The following is a 17,834-nucleotide window of genomic DNA, read 5'->3' as shown; positions in this document are numbered from 1 at the left end:
GCTATTTATTGTTTAGGGGAAGTTTTCTTTTGCTTCCTGTGATGGTCTATTTCCTCTGAGTCAGCTTTTTCCTGTTTGTTTCTGTCTCCCTCTTTCATGTTGAAAGCTTTTTCTCAGTTTCCTGTCATCCTTTATTGTCCATATCTGAGTAAGGCATTGTGCAGGATATTCACACTGTGCCCAGGTGTGTTACCCGAAGGTCATTGGCAAAGGGAAATGTGTGCCTTTACAGTGGAAAGATCCAGCAGTCACTGCCTCCACCAAGTGATCAAACTTCGCTTCACAGCTAGTGACCTATGCAGACGCTGTCTCCAGATACAATGCAACGTGAAGGATAGAACTTCAGCTCTGTGTCAGCCGGGTGCAGTGGCTCACACCTGTAATCCCAGCACTTTGGGAGGCTGAGGCGGACAGATCACAAGGTCAGGAGATCGAGACCATCCTGGCTAACATGGTGAAACCCTGCCTCTACTAAAAATACAAAAAAATTAACCAGGCATGGTGGCACGTGCCTGTAGTCCCTGCTACTTGGGAGGCTGAGGCAGGAGAATTGCTTGAACCCGGGAGGCGGAGCTTGCAGTGAGCTGAGATCACACCACTGCACTCCAGCCTAGGTGACAGAGGGAGACTCCGTCTCAAAAAAAAAAAAACAAAAAACAAAAAAACTTGAGCTCTGTGCCTTGCCAAAGGTGTCTGATCCGAATCTAGTCAAGCCTTTAGATCTCACTTCCAGTTTATGGGATTTACAAGAGATAGAGGGACAAGTTAATAGAGGGACAAGTTAAATTACAGTACAAGGAAACAATCGGACAAATCAGATGTGAGATGTTCCTTCCACTAAATGGCCTGGCCTACTCAAAACGCCAGCATTGTGGGGAAAACAAAGGTGGGGAATATTCTAGTAAGGAGAATAAAGAGATATAAGAGCCAAATGCAATGTGTGCACATGGAAAAGACATTCTAGGGACAACGCAGGAGGCTAGAATATGGATTCAACATGAGACATTAGAAAATTGTGTTAAATTTTCTTAGATGTGTCATGGATTTAGTTATGTGTGATAATGTCCTTATTCTGTGAAGATAGATACTGAAATATGTACGGGAAAATATTATTATCGCTGCAGCTCATTTTCAAATGGTTCAGAAAAACAATATACACAGCCACGCATGGTGGCTCATGCCTATAATCCCAGCACTTTGAGAGACCAAGGCAGGTGGATCACCTGAGGTCGGGAGTTCGAGACTAGCCTGGCCAACATGGCGAAACCCCATCTCTACCAAAAATACAAAAATTAGCCGGGCCTGGTAGCGCATGCCTGTAATCCCAGCTACTCAGGAGGCTGAGGCAGGGGAATCACTTGAACCCAGGAGGTGCAGGTTGTGGTGACTCAAGATTGTGCCACTGCTCTCCAGCCTGGGCAACAGAGTGAGACTATGTCTCAAAAAAAAAAAAGAAAGAAAGAAAAAAAAACAACATACACAACACACACGTATCTAAAGATAAATATGGTAAGGTGCTAACAACTGCAGAACAGAGGGAGTGGGCACATTGTACTCTTTGTGTTGTTTTTCTGTATGTTTACATTTTTCCAGAATAAAAATGTAAGATAAAAGGGGAAGGTAACAAAAAGCTGATAGAAAGTTGTGTGAGCCCCGTGTATGTGGCCAGGACTCGTCAGTTGGTGAACCAGCAATTCCAGCGGGGACCTTCGGATGCTAGTGCCATCAGTCTTCTCCCCAGCCGATCAGCACTCCTGGAGAGGAGCTCCCAGCCCCTGCCTGGGGTGTGTGGGCCTCACTGCCAACACATGGGAGCTGAATTCAGATTTTCACCGAATTCTCTTGTTTTCTTTCTTTTTTTTTTAGACAGTATCTGGCTCTGTCACCTAGGCTGGAGTGCAGTGGCGTGATCTCGGCTCACTGCAGCCTCAACCTCCCAGGCTCAAGTGATCCTCCCTACCTAAGCCCCTGCCCCAAGTAGCTGGGACCACAGGTGCCCGCCACCACACTCAGCTAATTTTGTTTATTTTTTTTGTAGAGACGGGGTCTCACTATGTTGCCAGACTGGTCACAAACTCCTGGGCTCAAATGATTCTCCCGCCTCAGCCTCCCAAAGTGCTGGGATTACAGGCATGAGCCACCACGTCCGGCCTAAATTCTCTTGTTTTAATAGGTGTCTCACCCCATCCTCAACTGGAGGAAGCCTCCTAAAGAAACCCACAGCCTTCTGCCTGGGAGCAGAGGGCAGCGGCCTGCCTAAGTAAAATGGGGAAGGATTCCAAGGGTCTCTTTTCCTCCAGACATTCCCCCAGTCCTGTTTCCAGGCCCACTTTGGTGCTCCTGATCTGCCAGCCTGAGGTCTCCTGGGGTTTGGTGCCTAAGGGTTTGCCCATGACTGTGAGGCTGTGTCAAGCGTGGTCTCTAGAGCCGAACCGCGGAGAGGTTCAGATTCTGCTGTGTAACCTGGGGCAAATTAAACATTTCTGTGCCTAGTCTCCAATATTAGGGTACAAATCCTGCTAGCATTTTTGGAAGATCGTGAAAGTTAATATACCTTCAACCCTTAGACCAGTGGCTGGGACAGAGTAAATCCTTGAGGCTACACACACACACACACCAACCCCCAGCAGATGTAGGTTTCTGATTTCTCTGGTCTGTGAGGTCACTTCCCATTTTCTATCATTGTATTGCTATCTCCAGTCTGGTACTCTTTCTTCTGCTTTGCCTTTGTAGGTTTTGGCTTTTTTTTTTTTTTTTAATCCCTTCACTCTCTCTCTCTGGTGAGACATACATATACATACAGTTATATATACAGTTAAACATACATATACATTCACAACATTAAGCCACAAGTCTCAATGACTCTTTTTTTTCCTTTCTTTCTTTCTTTCTTTTCTTTCTTCTTTTTCCTCTTTCTCTCTTCTTTCTTTCTTTTTTTTTTTTGAGACGGAGTCTTGCCCTGTCACCCAGGCTGGAGTGCAGTGGCGTGATCTTGGCTCACCGCAGCCTCCGCCTCCCCGGTTCAGGCCATTCTCCTGTCTCAGCTTCCCGAGTAGGTGGGATTACAGGCATCTGCCACCACGCCCAGCTAATTTTATTTTTTTATTAGACACAGGGTTTCGCCATGTAGACCAGGCTGGTCTCAAACTCCTGACTGCAGGTGATCCACCTGCCTCGGCCTCCCAAAGTGCTGGGATTGCAGACATGAGCCACCACATCCGGCCAGCTCCCTCCCTCCCTCCCTTCCTTTCTCTCTTTCTTTCTCTTTCCTTTTCTTTCTCTCTTTCCTTCTTTCTTCTTTCTCTCTCCTTCCTTCCTTCCTCACTCTCTCCTTCCCTCTTTCTTTCTCTTTCCCTCCCTCCCTTCCTCCCTCCCTCCCTTCCTGCCTTCCTGCCTTCCTGCCTTCCCTCCTTCCCTCCTCTCTTCTCTTCTCCTTCTCCTTCCTAAAGATCTCCTTTAGGTAGTGTATTCCTGAACTCACAGGGCACTGAAGACCAAGCCTGGGGAGTGAATGTCCATACTTCTGAGTCCTGTCTGGAACCAGCTCCTAATGTTATCTAGAAAATGCATCAGAAGTGCCCTAAGCTGAGCCTGCTGCTTGAGTGTTCCCTGAGCTCCTTCCCAAAACCTCTTGAGTCATCACTGACTGAGGGGAAGGAAGGGCATGGGGTGGGGCCACCCCAAAGCTTGTGTAAGAACCTTGTGACCTACAGCTGTGGGGGAACAAAACAACCCTCAGGCTTCTGCCCCAACTGCACAGGGTTCTTGGTTCCTAGGGCTCATCCAGATGTCCTAGGGAACATAATCCTATCTTTAAAATGGTAGAAGGGGTACCTTTGCAGATGACTTGCTTGAAGAGTTTTAAACCCTGGTTTAAAAGAACGGATTCCCTCCCCCACTAGGGTTAGGCCCATGGAATTTTGCAATCATACTTTCTTGGCCTGGGTCATGATGCTGTCCTTCTGCGTTTGGAGAAGCCTCACTCGAAGTGCAGGATACAACTGAGGAAAACGTGGCTTTTCCAGTGAAAGACTGAAGCAGACTTCTGGCTGGTTGTGCCTTGGACCTCAGCATTCTCTGAATGACAATAAAGAGTTTGTGCTGCTTTTCTTCCATTTGCCATTCCCCACCCCACCCCAGATCCATTCTCCAAACTTGTCCACCCTGTTTTACACCCTAGGAGGCCAATCTCTAATGGAGACTTGGCCGAAATCTCAGGGTCAGAGGAAGGAGAAGCCGGATTATTACTCCTTCCCTAGCCTAAAGGGGTGCTCCTGGGCCAGCTATAATATTTAGTTCTGTGGCTCCACAGCTGGAGGCCACCCTTCCAAGTGCCTGGAAAAGGTGGCAGCTCCCTACCCAAGAGGTCCTGCTTGTGTGGATGATAACACCTATTTGGTCCAAATTCATAATGGCCTTAGGCAAAGCTGTGAAGGTCCCGCCCTTTCGCTTTTTGGCGGCATCAGTCCATCATTCTTTCAGGCTCTTCTCAACATTTAGCTTTGCTGCCTCCCAAACGCTGTCCCGAAAAGGGCTGGATAATTCATTCTCATTAAAAGGTAAATGACTATCCCTGCTGTCCTTCTTCTAGAGATGTTTTCTTTGAAAAGCTGAAGTCCCAGGAATGAAGCACTCATTGTAGAGTTTCAAAGAGGAGCTGAGTGTGGGATTCAATTTCCAGTCTTCTGAAATTCTTCCTGTCTTTTCAACTTACCAGCCTTTGCTGGAGGAGGGTGCATTCGAAGTGCATGGAGAGGCTCATGCTGGGCTTTCCAGTACTCAGACTGCAAGAGCTTTGGTCTAAGGAGGGGGAGAGAAGTCCTGGGATAGAAGTGTTCATTGTGGTAGAGAGGAGGCTGGGAGCTAAATGTCCAGTAGCCTCCAGAATGCTTAAGAACAACAGTCTTAGGCCCTGCACTTCCTTCGGCCTCCACCCCCACGCTTTCCATCAGCCAAGGGACCCTCCTTCCCCCAAAACAAGTCTTGTTCTGGAGAGTTCCAAGGATGGTGGAAGGGAACGTCAAGAAGAGCCTAGGCCCTAAGAACTCTACGCTTCATTTACATTTTAACATCCACCAGTGGGACTTAGTATTAATAGCTCTCCCTTATTGAAAGCTAGGCTGTAAGTTAAGGGCAGGGACTGGGTTTATATCTCCTTCATCTGTGTATCTCTTAAACATAGCTCAGTGATTTGCACATAGTAGGTGCTCAAGAAACACGAGTCAAGGCCTGGCACGATGGCTCATGCCTGTAATCCTAGCACTTTGGGAGGCCGATGCAGGAGGATCACTTGAGCCCAGGAGGTGGAGACCAACCTGGGCAAGATGGTGCGACCCCCATTTCTATTTTTTAAAAATCTTAATTAGTCAGGCATGGTGGCCCATACCTGTTGTCCCAGCTCCTCGGGAGGCTGAGGCCAGAGGATCCCTTGAGCCCAAGAGTTTGAGAATGCAGGGAACTGTGATCACACCACTGCACTCCAACCAAGACAACAGAGCAAGACCCCCATCTCTAAAAATATATAATACAATGAAAAATAAAGAAATACAAGTTGACTAGATGAACACAGTATCTCACTTAATTCTCACAAGAACCTTGTCAGGTACTTCCTATCATCATTTCCATTCTGTGGATGAGGTAGTTATGGCTTAGAAACATTAAATAATTGGCCCAAGGGTACCCTATTGGTGAGGGGCAGGGCTGGTGTTCTAGTCAGTTCTGACTGACTTCAAGCCCAGACTCTAAGGCAAGACACTCAACTGCATTTAGACAATGCCAGTTTGGACAAAGGGTGGTCTTGCATCTCCCTTTTTGTGGCAATTCTCTCACAGAAGTATTTTTATAACTCTGAGAAATCTTTATATACATTTCTTTATATCCTTTATGTTTTCTCTCCAGGTTAAGCCAGCACATAACACCACATGAAATTGAAGTTCACGGAATTCAAAGACAAGGTAAAATAAAAATTGCAAGATATGTGGTGTGATGTTTCTAATCCAGAGATTATTTATAATTAGGCTGCCTCCTTTTATTTGAAGGATTGGAAGTGCTTTTATGAGAACCAGTTTGTTTAGGTTTGCAATTTCATGCTTGAAGGAACCTGCAAAAATATCAATGTGCCCCAGATCGGGGGCAAGCAGGAGGACTCATTGTCAGGTTCCACCTCGAGGTCTAAGGCAGAATAATGCCATTTCTCAAGGAGAATTTAAAAATACTTATCATCTATAGCTACATAGCCAAGTTTCCTGGGGGTGAATGTCTCAGAGGAGTGGAAATCAAGACAATGAAGTGAAAATAAAAGGCTTTTTTCTTTTCTAAAATTGTTTTGTGGCCAGGCATGGTGGCTCACCCCTGTAATCCCAGCACTTTGGGAGGCCAAGGCAGGAGGATCACTTGAGCCCAGGAGTTCAAAAGAAGCCTGGGCAACAAAGCAAGAACTTGTCGTTAATAAAAATTTTTTTTTTTCTCAGATGGAGTTCTGTTCTTGTTGCCCAGGCTAGAGTGCAATGGCACTATCTTGGCTCACCACAACCTCCACCTCCCAGGTTCAAACAATTCTCCTACCTCAGCCTCCCGAGTAGCTGGGATTACAGGCATGCACCACCATGCCCAGCTAATTTTTTTTTTTTTTTTTTTTAGTGGAGACGAGGTGTCTCCATGTTGGTCAGGCTGGTCTCAAACTCCCAACCTCAGGTGATCCTCCCACCTTGGCCTCCCAAACTGCTGGGATTACATGCGTGAGCCACCAGGCCCGGTGATCTGCCTGCCTCGGCCTCCCAAAGTGCTGGGATTACATGCATGAGCCACCACGCCCGGCCTTCTAATAAAAATTTTAAAAAAAAATAGTCAGACATGGGGGGCATGCCTGTAGTCCCAGCCAGTCAGAAGGCTGACATGGGAAGATCACTGGTGCCCACGAAGTTGAGGCTGCAGTGAGCCATGATTGTGCCACTGCACTTCAGCCTGGGTGACAGAGTGAGAACCCGTCTCTAAAAATAAATAAATAAATAAATAATTGTTCTGTTTTTCCTGAGCTGCTGCTCTTATGGGCCATGTGGGAAGGAAACTCCGGGTCACCCTTCACACACTGTAAAAGACTTTCCTTAGTGAGTTCAGGCACAGTCACAGGTGTTCATACTCTTGCCCGTGGACAGGGTCGCAAGTCACGTTGAACCGTGTTCATCATTTCATAACTAAGCGCCCTCCAAAAACCACCTTGAGTTTTCTCTGGCTCACTAGGATGCCTTCGAGTTGAGCAGTTGATCTCCCTGATCCTGGATGTGGCTGAAAGCTCACAGAGTCAGGGGACGATGGGCCTGTGGAGAAAATATTATCAAAAATAAACCTCTGCCAACCCAGGAAATCTCTCCACAAAGGGAGTGGAGGAAGAAAACTGTCTCATTAGTGAATAAGCATTCAACTGAAATGTAATGCACGTCCCACACAATCCCCTAAGAGACTACAAAGACAGAAAGAGAACTCACCCTTTTATAGAGTCATGCAGAGGTGACCTATTCCAGACACGTTCTCCACATAGACAATAGCTAGTCAGTCCTCAAGTAAGAGGACTTGACAGCCCCATTTGTTGCACAGAGTTCACCACAGATTCACCTAGTAATTGATGTCACCATCTATGTTAGCTAATTGGCTTTATCCAAAGGAAAAACAAAATTTCTCATAGCTTTAGGACAGGAGGTAGTTTTGCAACTTAGAGCGAGGCACCTGCCAGGTCAGGCTGCTACCCTCCCATTGAAACTCTTGATGATTACGTTTCAAAAGGTTGGCTCCTCGGTCCTTGAAAAATATATTTCTAAGTCCTAAAGCTGCCCAGAGGCTTATTTAGCTTCTTAAATTTATTATTTATTATTATTTTAAAGCACAGGGCCCCTGTTGCTGCCCAGCTGGAGTGCAGTGACGCAATCATGGCTCATTGTAACTTTGAACTCCTGGCCTCAAACAGTCCTCCTACCTCAGCCTCCAAAAGCGCTGGGGATAACAAGCGTGAGCCCCCTCACCTGGCCCTTATTTAGCTTTTTAAAAGATTTACATACATCTCAAAGAGACAGAGGAAAGAACTTAAAATTTGAAGTTTCCTAAAGTAAAATCTCTAAGAAAAGGGAGGGAGGTGAAGTCTCTTCCCTTATTTTCCACAAAGAGAATTAAAACTCTTATTTTTTTAGTTGATACATAATAGGTGTATATATTTTTGAAGTATATGTAATAATTTAGTAACATTAATATAATCAAATCAGGGCAACTGGAATATCCATCACCTTAAACACTTATCCTTTCTTTATGCTAGGAACATTCAAATTATTCTCTTCTAGCTTTTTTGAAATGCATATTAGATTAATGTTAATTATAGTCACCCTACTGATCTATCTAACAGGCCTCTTCTTTCAATGTGTATTTGCAGACTAGGCGCAGTGGCTCATGCCTGTTATCCCCACACTTTGGGAGGCCAGGGCAGGAGGATTCATTGAGGCCAAGAGTCTGAGACCAGCCTGGGCAACACGGCAAAACCATGTCTCTACAAAAAATTAAAAATGAGCCGAGTGGGGTGGCTACTCCACGTAGTCTCAGTTACTCAGGAGGCTGAGGTGGGAGGATCATTTTAGCCCAGGAGGTGAACACTGCAGTGAGCCGAGATCGCACCACTGCACTCCAGCCTGAGTGACAGAGAGAGACCCTGTCTCAAAAAAAAATTAAAAATTAAAAAAAAAATTTTTTTAATTGTATTTGCTCTTACAGGCCCAAGAGGCAGCAGCAAAGGTCAGCATCTCCACCATCCCATCAGGTCTTGCCCATGTTGACCCAGGTGCTGGGACAGGAGGCACACACTGAACTTACTGCTCCCGCTGACTTCTCATCTGGTTCCAGGTCTCCACTTTCCACCCCTTTTCCTCCATAGACTAAAAGCTAGGTCATTCTGGGTGTGATGTGTGTCTAGAAAGAGCATGTCTGGCTTCTTCTTGTTTTTACCACAGGGTGTGCCTGAGATATAGGTTTGTGCCGTCATTTTGGCTCTCAAGCTGGGGAACCTCTTGGTGTTCTCATTTTGGAATTTTATTCTGGACAGTTCGGAGGACCCAGGGACTCCTTACTGTGATACCCAATTCCATGGCTTTAATCAATTATTCATTATTCACTCAGGTATTTAATGAACAACTTTCAATATTATCTAATTTTGTTCCAGGCTTTGAAGAGGGTCAGAAGGATGGAAGACTTGGCCCCTCCTCTCTAGGAGTGTACACCATGCCTGAGGAGACCACATATCAACGTGGAACAGCCCCGGTTAGGGCACAAGGGCGCTGGGGCCTGGACAGTCATGCCATGGGAGCTCAGTGGGAGGCTGGACTTAGGCTGAGGTGTGTGGGGAGAGCTTCCTGGACAGCTGAGATCTAAGAATGCTTAAATCATGGACAAGAAAGCAGCTGCAGCCTATCGAAGAGCAGGGGTGTTAGGAGTCTTCCCTGAAGTTCTGTGACCCTGTAGATCTGTTGCCACTGCTATGGTCACTACTGCAACTACAAGCACTGCACCTGGCATAGGAGCTTGATGGGCCAGAGCACATGCAAAGAGGGCATCGGAAATCCCAGAAGCGTATGCAGGACCTTGTACCCTGTGGGATTCCCATGCTTACTTCAGGCAAACAGTAAGCCAGTAAGCGGATGGCTGGCAGAGCTTCCCCAGACTCTGAGGCTCTCAAACCCATCTTTCGTGCAGAGAGAATTGTGTGGTTATCATCCCCAGAACTCACCTGCTGAGTAATTCGATGCGAGTGATTTGATGTTCAGTCCCTCCTAGCAGGAGGCAGACCAGCAGGGAGTTACAGTTAACACTAACTGGGCATGGCTATTGAGGCAGGAGAGTAGGGTCTGGAGGCAGGGAACCTAAGGCTGATTCACGCTGACTTCCTAGAACTGAATCAAAAAGAAAAGCCCACCTCTCCACACCCAAATAACAAAAGGATCAGAGGCTACTCCCTTTGCAACCCCCCAACTTCCTCTGCATTGCAGATGAAAACTGAAAGTACCTCTGGTTGGTCCCCTCCTACAACCAGTCAGGCTGGTCACAGGCCAAGCCTTCATTTGCAGAGGAGTATAACTTTGTAACTTCACTTCAGCCTCTGATTGGTCACTTTCTGCAATCAATCAGACATTTGAGTAGGGTGTAACTTTGTATCTTCACTTCAGCCTCTGATTAGTCGCTTTCTGCAATCAATCAGACTGATCGTGGGCCACTACTTCATTTACATAGGGTGTAAACCAAGTAACGAATGGAAAACCTCTAGAGGGTATTTAAACCCCAGACAATTCTGTAACCAAAGCTCTTGAGCTGCTTGCTCGAGCCCACTCCCACTCTGTGTAACGTACTTTTGTTTCAATAAATCTGTGCTTTTCTTTTGTTGCTTTGTTTGTGCTTTTTGTCCAATTCTTTGTTCAAAATGCAAAGAACCTAGACAGTTATGACTTTTTGCTTTCATTGTCCTTTTTCCAAAATTGTATCTGAGGGGAGACTTCCTGGGCTCTGTTAAGATCAAGTACATCTGCCTTCAGGGATGATGGACTTGAGGCAAATACTCAAAGCCACCTGAGGGTCCTCTTGTCCACTGTGTCTATTCCATCAAGGAGCACACACTTGGAGCTGGGGAAGAGCATGGTCCATCTTGGTGTCAGAGAGGAGGCTACTGTCCTGGCCGAACCAGAGGGATTGCCAAGAGAACAGGAAAAATCGAGCCTATGGCATGAAAGGGCAGCTGTGGTGAACTGTTTGCGCAGACCAATGTGTCAGTAGTGTCTACCTGGGTCAAAAGACACCTCTGGTCTTTCTCTAACCTGTCTCCTTGCCTTCAGGATGCTACCTCTACCTAAACGCTGCTGCCCACGATATCTTCCTAAGAACAGATCTAATCACGTCACCGTTCTGCCAGCACCTCAGGAAGGCTCAGGGTCACATATTAAAACAAGTTCAGGATGTCTAGCATTATGGCAGATGGCCTTCCAATGAAAAAAATCATAGAAATGTTATTGTAAACAATAACAAAAAAAATTTTTTTTAATGCGTGCTGTCTTTAAACAAAATAAAAGGAAATCCTCACGTGGTAGAAATGGAAGAGAGAAACCACAGCCAAAGCAGTAAGTATAAGCTGGAAACCTAGAGCCCATGGAAATTGTAGAGGAGCCAAATTTAGGCTCTAGAGACTGGGCTGAAATTAAAACACCTGTGTGAGAATAGGACATGTGGCCTTAGGCTTGCTTGGAGGAGAGAAAATGTTTTTTTCATTTGTTTGTTTGTTTGTTTTAAGACAGAGTCTCGCACTGTTGCCGAGGTTGGAGTGCAGTGGTGCAATCTAGGCTCGCTGCAACCTCCGCCTCCCAAGTTCAAGAATTCTCCTGCTTCAGCCTCCCGAGTAGCTGAGATTATAGGCGCCCGCCACCAGGCCCGGCTAATTTTTTTGTATTTTTAGTAGAGACAGGGTTTCACTATGCTGGTCGGGCTGGTCTCGATCTCCTGACCTCGTGATCCGCCCACCTCAGCCTCCCAAAGTGCTGGGATTACAGGCGTGAGCCACTGCACCCAGGTAGAAAATGTTAATCTGAGCTCAGCAAAAAAGAAGAGCATCAGAGAGATGACCCCTCCTTAAAAGAGGGTTAAAAAAATGCTGCCCACCAGCTCAGAGAAGTCTGAGGAGGCGGGTTGTCTGTCTCACAACACAAAGGCAAGGAAAAAAAGTCACCTGTCACATATGGAATCCCTCGGGCCTGTGCATTGAATGGGTGCACAGTTCAGATATATACTACCTCTGAGGTCCAGGAGCCCCAGGCACAGAAACTGACATAATATTCTATCTAAAATAATTGAAATCCCCAGGATCCTAGTAGATACCACTCTGTAGAAATGTTGTTACAGACCAGGGCACATGGGAGTCACACAGGAAAAACAACTCCTACTGAAGATGAGCTCACAATCAAAAATGACAAATCATGCGAGGAAATGAGCCTCCATGAGTGAGAGCCAACAAATATATCTGGCAGGGTAGTTGGGAGTGCAGATAATGGAACAATCTGAAAGCAGCTATAACCAAACACGTACCCACCCTTCAAAAGCTGAACCCAGCCGTTCCAGCCCCGTCCCATCCTGGTTCTTCAGCGCTCACCTTCTCAAGTTCATGGCATTCCAGTCCTTCTGTCATGTGGACTCAAAATCTTGAGCCCTCTTCAAATTCTTCCTCTCTCAACTGTTTTTCTTAATAATAGCTCTCAGTTTTCTCATCTCTCTTCCGCTTCCTCCTTTGCTGTGTGATGGTCATCTAGCTGGTTTCCTGCCTTCCCAGCTCCAGGGTTCCCTTTTCTCTTTATTTCACCCCCACACTGCCACAAAATTATCCTCCTAAAGTCCCATGATTTTTCTTCCTTGACCCAAACCCCTGATTATTGAAATTCAAACAACCTTGCCCAAATTGGACCTAAACTCCCATTCCAGTTTTGTTTTCTATCGTGATGTCACCCTCACCCACCCCTCATCTCAAGCCTCTGTTGCAGGTACACTCACTTACTTATCTTTCTTACACCTCCCTTCATGCTTCCAAGCAGTCTCTTCCCTCTTATTAGAAGGCTGTCCCCATCATGTCTGCTGTCTGAAAGCCTACCTAGCTTAAACCTTCTAGAAGCTTGATGTTGTAGAAAAATGCAGCATTAGCACTAAACAGATCTGACTTCAAATTCCAGATAAGTTATTTTATAACTCCGTGCCTCAAGCAACAAGAGGTCACAACCTCTCTGAGCCTCAGTTTGTAGTTTTATAAAATGGGAATATATATATTTTGCAGAGTTGTGAGAATTAGAGACAGTCTATGTAAAACACCAAGACCACAGAGCTTGGTCCAAGTAAGTGCTCAATAAACAGTTGCTGAACTGAGTCTCTCTCCTCACATTTTTATGGGAGTAATGTCTTTACTGTCTCACCTTCCATGAGGCCTGAGGCCTTAACTCATTCATCTTTGCATCCCTAGTGTCTAACAGTGTCTTGAAACATGTCGATTAACAAGTACTGGAAATAACCAAGCATGCCTAACCTGGTGTTAGAAGAGGGGCCTGGCAGATCTCAGATTTTAGAAGGGTACTGATGGCCAATTTATACTGCATTACTCCAGAGGGAGAGAACCAATCCAGGTTAAGAAAGAATATCTAACATTCAGAGCTGTTTAACATGAGAACAGGTGCTAAATATAAGCCACTTGCCATTAAAAAACTCAGATTACAGAAAGTGTTCTGGGGTTGGATGAGGGATACAATAACCACATCAGTGATTCTTAACTTTTGGGAGCCACAGATGTCTTTGAAAATCTGGTAAAAAGTTCTGGATCTCCTTCCCCGGAAAAATAGCCCAAAGTGTAACATTTTGCAAATAATTTCAGGAGCCTCATGGATGCTAGGTAATGATCACCTGATGAACCTTCTAGGATGCTATGGTCAACCTTCCCTTTTCCTATCAATCATGAGACAGAAGGCATTCATCACTTTCATCTGTATCTTCAGAATTCACAACTCCCACCTAAAGCACATGATTCATATTTGAACGCTCAGTGCTTTTGCCACAAACTAAATGCTCAAAGTTTTTTTGTTGTTAAATTAATGAATAAATAAAATATTTTATTGATCTGATCTTTAAGGAAAGAGATGTGCTACAAGAAGGAGAAAAGAGAAGAAAAAAAAAGAAAATGAGTTTTTGAAAAAGATCAACACAAGATGTCATAAAATCGGGAAAGGCTAATTAGCATCAGAAAAAAAAAGGATAAATTTTGGATGGTGTGAACTTCCAGCCTCTTGCCCAGGGGTGAGCATCCCAGGGCAAGGAACGTCTAACTTGCAGACCCCTGCTGTTGTATGGGCCCTGCCTAGCTTGCCTTCCAAGTGACAATGGCACATCCCCAGGGGCCACTGGGGAAAATCACTCATAAGGATCTGTGATCCATTGTGACCTGTCCAGATGATATTTGAATTTGACTTTTTTTTTTTCTTTTTGGAGACACAGCCTGTCTTTTTCACCCAGGCTGGAGTGCAGCAGCACAATCTCGGCTCAATGCAACCTCCACTTCCGGGATTCAAGCGATTCTTCTGCCTCAACCTCCTGAGTAGCTGGGACTGCAGGCATGCACCACCATGCCTAATTTTTGTATTTTCAGTAGAGATGGGGTTTCACCATGTTGGCCAGGCTGGTCTTGAACTCCTGGCCTCAAGTAATCTGCCCACTTCAGCCACCCAAAGTGCTGCCATTACAGGCATGAGCCACTGCACCGGGCCTCAAATTTGATTTTAAAACCTCTTTCCCTATTTGAGAATTTAGGTCTCTATTATTATGCAACCGGTGGCTACTCTATTATGATATATTGCTTCATTCACACTTGGTAACGAGCTATTAAATGAAATATATTGAGATTTTTTCTTAGAGTATCATTATTATTATTATTATTATTGAGACAGGGTCTCACTCTGTCACCCAGACTGGAGTGCAGTGGCGCAATCTTGGCTCACTGCAACCTCTATCTCCCAGGCTCAAGTGATTCTCCTTCCTCACCCTCTCAAGTAGCTGGGACTACAGGCACATGCCACCATGCCCGGCCAATTTTTTGATTATTAGTAGAAATGGGGTCTTGTGATGTTGCTCTCCAACTCCTGGGCTCAAGGGATTCCCCCATCGTGGTCTCCCAAAGTGCTGGGATTATAGGCATGAGCCACCTGGCCAAGCCAGCATTTCTTGTTTGATAGACTGAGCGTAAATTTCTCAAGAATCAGCTGGTTCTTCTAGTTTGTATGAGCAAAGATATGCTGCTCTGTCTGGATCAAGATCTCTTGCTGTCTCCGCGCTCAGCCCCACGGGCTCTCGCCTGCAGACACACGCAGCTGCGAGATTTCAGGAGGCTCCGCAGGCTCTGCAGGGCCTCGGGCAGCCCCTCCCCAGTGAGGGCACTGCAGCCCCGGAGCTCCCAGCAGTGGTCCTGGAATCTCTCTAGACTCAGCCTGTTTCTGATCTTAAGCAGCGGAAGTGCATCAGGTGCCTCCTGCTTGTTGGCCAGCACCAAGAAGGGGACGCCAGCCATGTTGGGGTCGTTCAGGACTTCTGTGAGTTCAGCCGCCGACTCAGGTAAACGGGCTTCATCTGTGCTATCCAGCACGTACACGAGGATATCTGTGCCTTCCAGATAGTCCTTCCAGCTGGCTCTGAGCGGGGCCTGCCCCCCAACGTCCCAGAGAGTCAGTGACACGTGCCCAGGAGCTTTCAGAGGCTCCACGTTGAAACCAACAGTGGGCAGGGTCTCCACCAGCTGGTGGCCCTTCAGCTTGTAAAGAAGCGTGGTCTTGCCCGCCGAGTCCAGGCCCATCATCACCACCTGGGCTTCCGCCTTGTGACCTCTGGAATTCACAGAACCCATGGTGGCCACTGCTGAATCCTAGGGGAGAAAGGCCAGGGGCACACATCAGCTACTGTCTTCTGAAGGAAGACAAATCCATCCTGGTGCGGTGGCTCATACCTGTAATCCCAGCACTGTGGGAGGCCAAGGCAGGAGGATCACTTGAGCCCAGGAGTTTCAGACCCGCCTTCTCCACAAAAGTTGAAATTAAAAATGGAGCACAAATCTGTGCAGGCAAACAACGGAAGAACTTTTCCAAAATAGGAAAAGTCTTCACAGGGTCAGATTTTAAACAGATGCCTGAGCTTTGAAGGAAGTGAGGGTGTGTGAGTCACCATCAGCTAACCTGTCTCTGGGTCAGATAAGAGTGGTCCCTGGGCAGAGAAGATCAGGGGCCTCCCAGAAGACATGGAATGTTGACTCACATTCCTGAGGAGTTAAAGCAGAGAGGCAAAATGAAGTTCCAGTCAGACAGACCTGGTTCAGTAGAAATTACAGGACGGTGTCTTCAATTCTTGCTGGTCTGTGGCTTCTAACCTGTTCTCCCTATAAGCCTAAATGCTGAAATGGAAGCTAAGCTGGGTTCCATGCAGAGTGAGGAGGATGGTTCAGCTCACGGTGACCTCTCTTTAGAGCTTCCCAAGGACCAGTACTGTGTCTTGGAAACACAGTGAGGTGTCACTTAATGACGGGGACACATTCTGAGAAATGCTTCATTAGGCAATTTCATCATTTTACAAAATCATAGATTGTAATTACACAAACGTGGATGGTCTAGTCTACTCCACACCTACGCTATATGGTATGGCCCATTGCTCCTGGGCTACACACCGGTACAGCATTCCTGTAATGGGTACTGTAGGCTATTGTAACACAGTGCTAAGTATTCATGTATCTAAACGTAGAAAAGGTAGTGGTTGCGCCACAACACTAAGCTGAAAAATAGGAATTTTTCAGCTCCGTTATAATCTTATGGGACCACCGTTGTATACGTGGTCTGTCGTTGACTGAAATGTCTTCATGCAGTGCCTGACTGGGGCTATTTATAAATACTGTTTACTGGGGACAAATTTATGAGTCAGAGCAAAGCAGTTTCCTCCACTGTCTTACCAAGGTCAATGACTTCTACAACACTCCACATGTGCTTTTTTGTTTGTTTTTGTTTGTTTTTGTTTTATTTTTTTTTTGAGACAGGGTCTCACTCTGTCGCCCAGGCTGGACTGCAGTGGCATGATCACAGCTCACTGCAGCCTCGACTTCCCAGGCTCAAGCCATCCTCCCACCTCAGCCTCCCCAGTAGCTGGGACTATGGGCATGTGCCATCACACATTTTTGTTGTTGTTTTGAGACAGGGTCTCACTGTCACCCAGACTGGAGTGCAGTGGTGCAATCTTGGCTCATCACAACCTCTGCCTCCCTGCAACCTCTGCCTCCTAGGTTCAAGGGATTCTCCTGCCTCAGCCTCCCAAGTACCTGGGATTACAGCTACTACTACCACCCGGCTATTTTTCGTATTTATATTAGAGATGAGGTTTCACCATGCTGGCTTGGCTGGTATTGAACTCCTGACCTGAAATTATCCACCCGCCCGGCCTCCCAAAGTACTGGGATTACAGGCATGAGCCACTGCGCCCAGCCACATATGTTTTTAAAGAATCCCAAATTTTAAGACATAAGACTTGTTCCCAACTTAGGCGATGCCCAGGTGGAACAGAGAAGGGACATCTCAACTTCCGGGAATGGGGGTGGGGGGATATCCGCTGTCCCTGGAAGGAGGTAAGCCTCTACTCATCCCTACTCCCAAGGGTAGAAAAGTAAAAAGTTAAAATTACCTCTGCGTTACTATTAGACTGCGGCTATGAGATCCTCCGTGGCTCTCCTCCCCTATGGAGCTGCTTTCTGCTGGCCGGGCAAGTCCCAAGAGCGAGATGAGAAGGAAGCAGAGCAGCCGTTGCTGCTTCTCCTTTTTCTGCTTCCTTTTCCCAGGTGGCTAGGGGGGCGGGGCTGGTGTCACGGCCCCTCCCTCAGCCCTAGGGCACCTCAGAGCAGTCATCCTGCTGGGCTCGCCACAGAGAGGTCCCCAGCTCTGCAGGTCCTGGCAGAGCAAGGCCCAGTGACAGCTCCATTTTTTAGCAACTCAGACTTGGTGCCTGAAGGAGGGAGCACGAGCTCGGAGCTGTGTCCAAGCACAGCCGCCTTCTCTCTTCCCTCAGAATCCTCTGAGCTCCTCGCGGAGAATTCTGACCTCTTCCTTTCAGCACATGCCTCAAGGTTTTTCTGGTGCCTAGAGATTCTCTGATTTGCTTGGAATCACACATGGTTGTTGTTGTTGTTGTTGTTGTTGTTTTGTTTTGTTTTCTATTTGAGACAGAGTCTTGCTCTGTCGCCCAGGCTGGACAGCAGCCTCCGCCTCCAGGGC

At 46.6% G+C, this 17,834-nt stretch overlaps 1 protein-coding gene across 1 annotated transcript; it reads right to left on the bottom strand.

Annotated features, from left to right (window-relative positions):
- Positions 1-12,009: 12,009 nt before the first annotated feature.
- ARL11 (ADP ribosylation factor like GTPase 11) lies at positions 12,010-17,364 on the bottom strand. The gene is made up of 2 exons (XM_032149180.2): positions 17,248-17,364; positions 12,010-15,454 (listed from the first exon to the last, which is right to left on the bottom strand). The coding sequence occupies exon 2, from the start codon at positions 15,434-15,436 to the stop codon at positions 14,846-14,848; it is 591 nt and encodes a 196-aa protein (XP_032005071.1). The 5' UTR covers positions 15,437-15,454; positions 17,248-17,364; the 3' UTR covers positions 12,010-14,845.
- Between the last annotated feature and the right edge of the window lie 470 nt (positions 17,365-17,834).

This window comes from Hylobates moloch, unplaced genomic scaffold, assembly GCF_009828535.3.
Source record: "Hylobates moloch isolate HMO894 unplaced genomic scaffold, HMol_V3 SCAFFOLD_4, whole genome shotgun sequence".
Taxonomy (NCBI): domain Eukaryota; kingdom Metazoa; phylum Chordata; class Mammalia; order Primates; family Hylobatidae; genus Hylobates; species Hylobates moloch.
The sequence above is the reverse complement of the archived record's forward strand: the minus strand, read 5'-3'. Positions and strand labels throughout refer to the sequence as shown.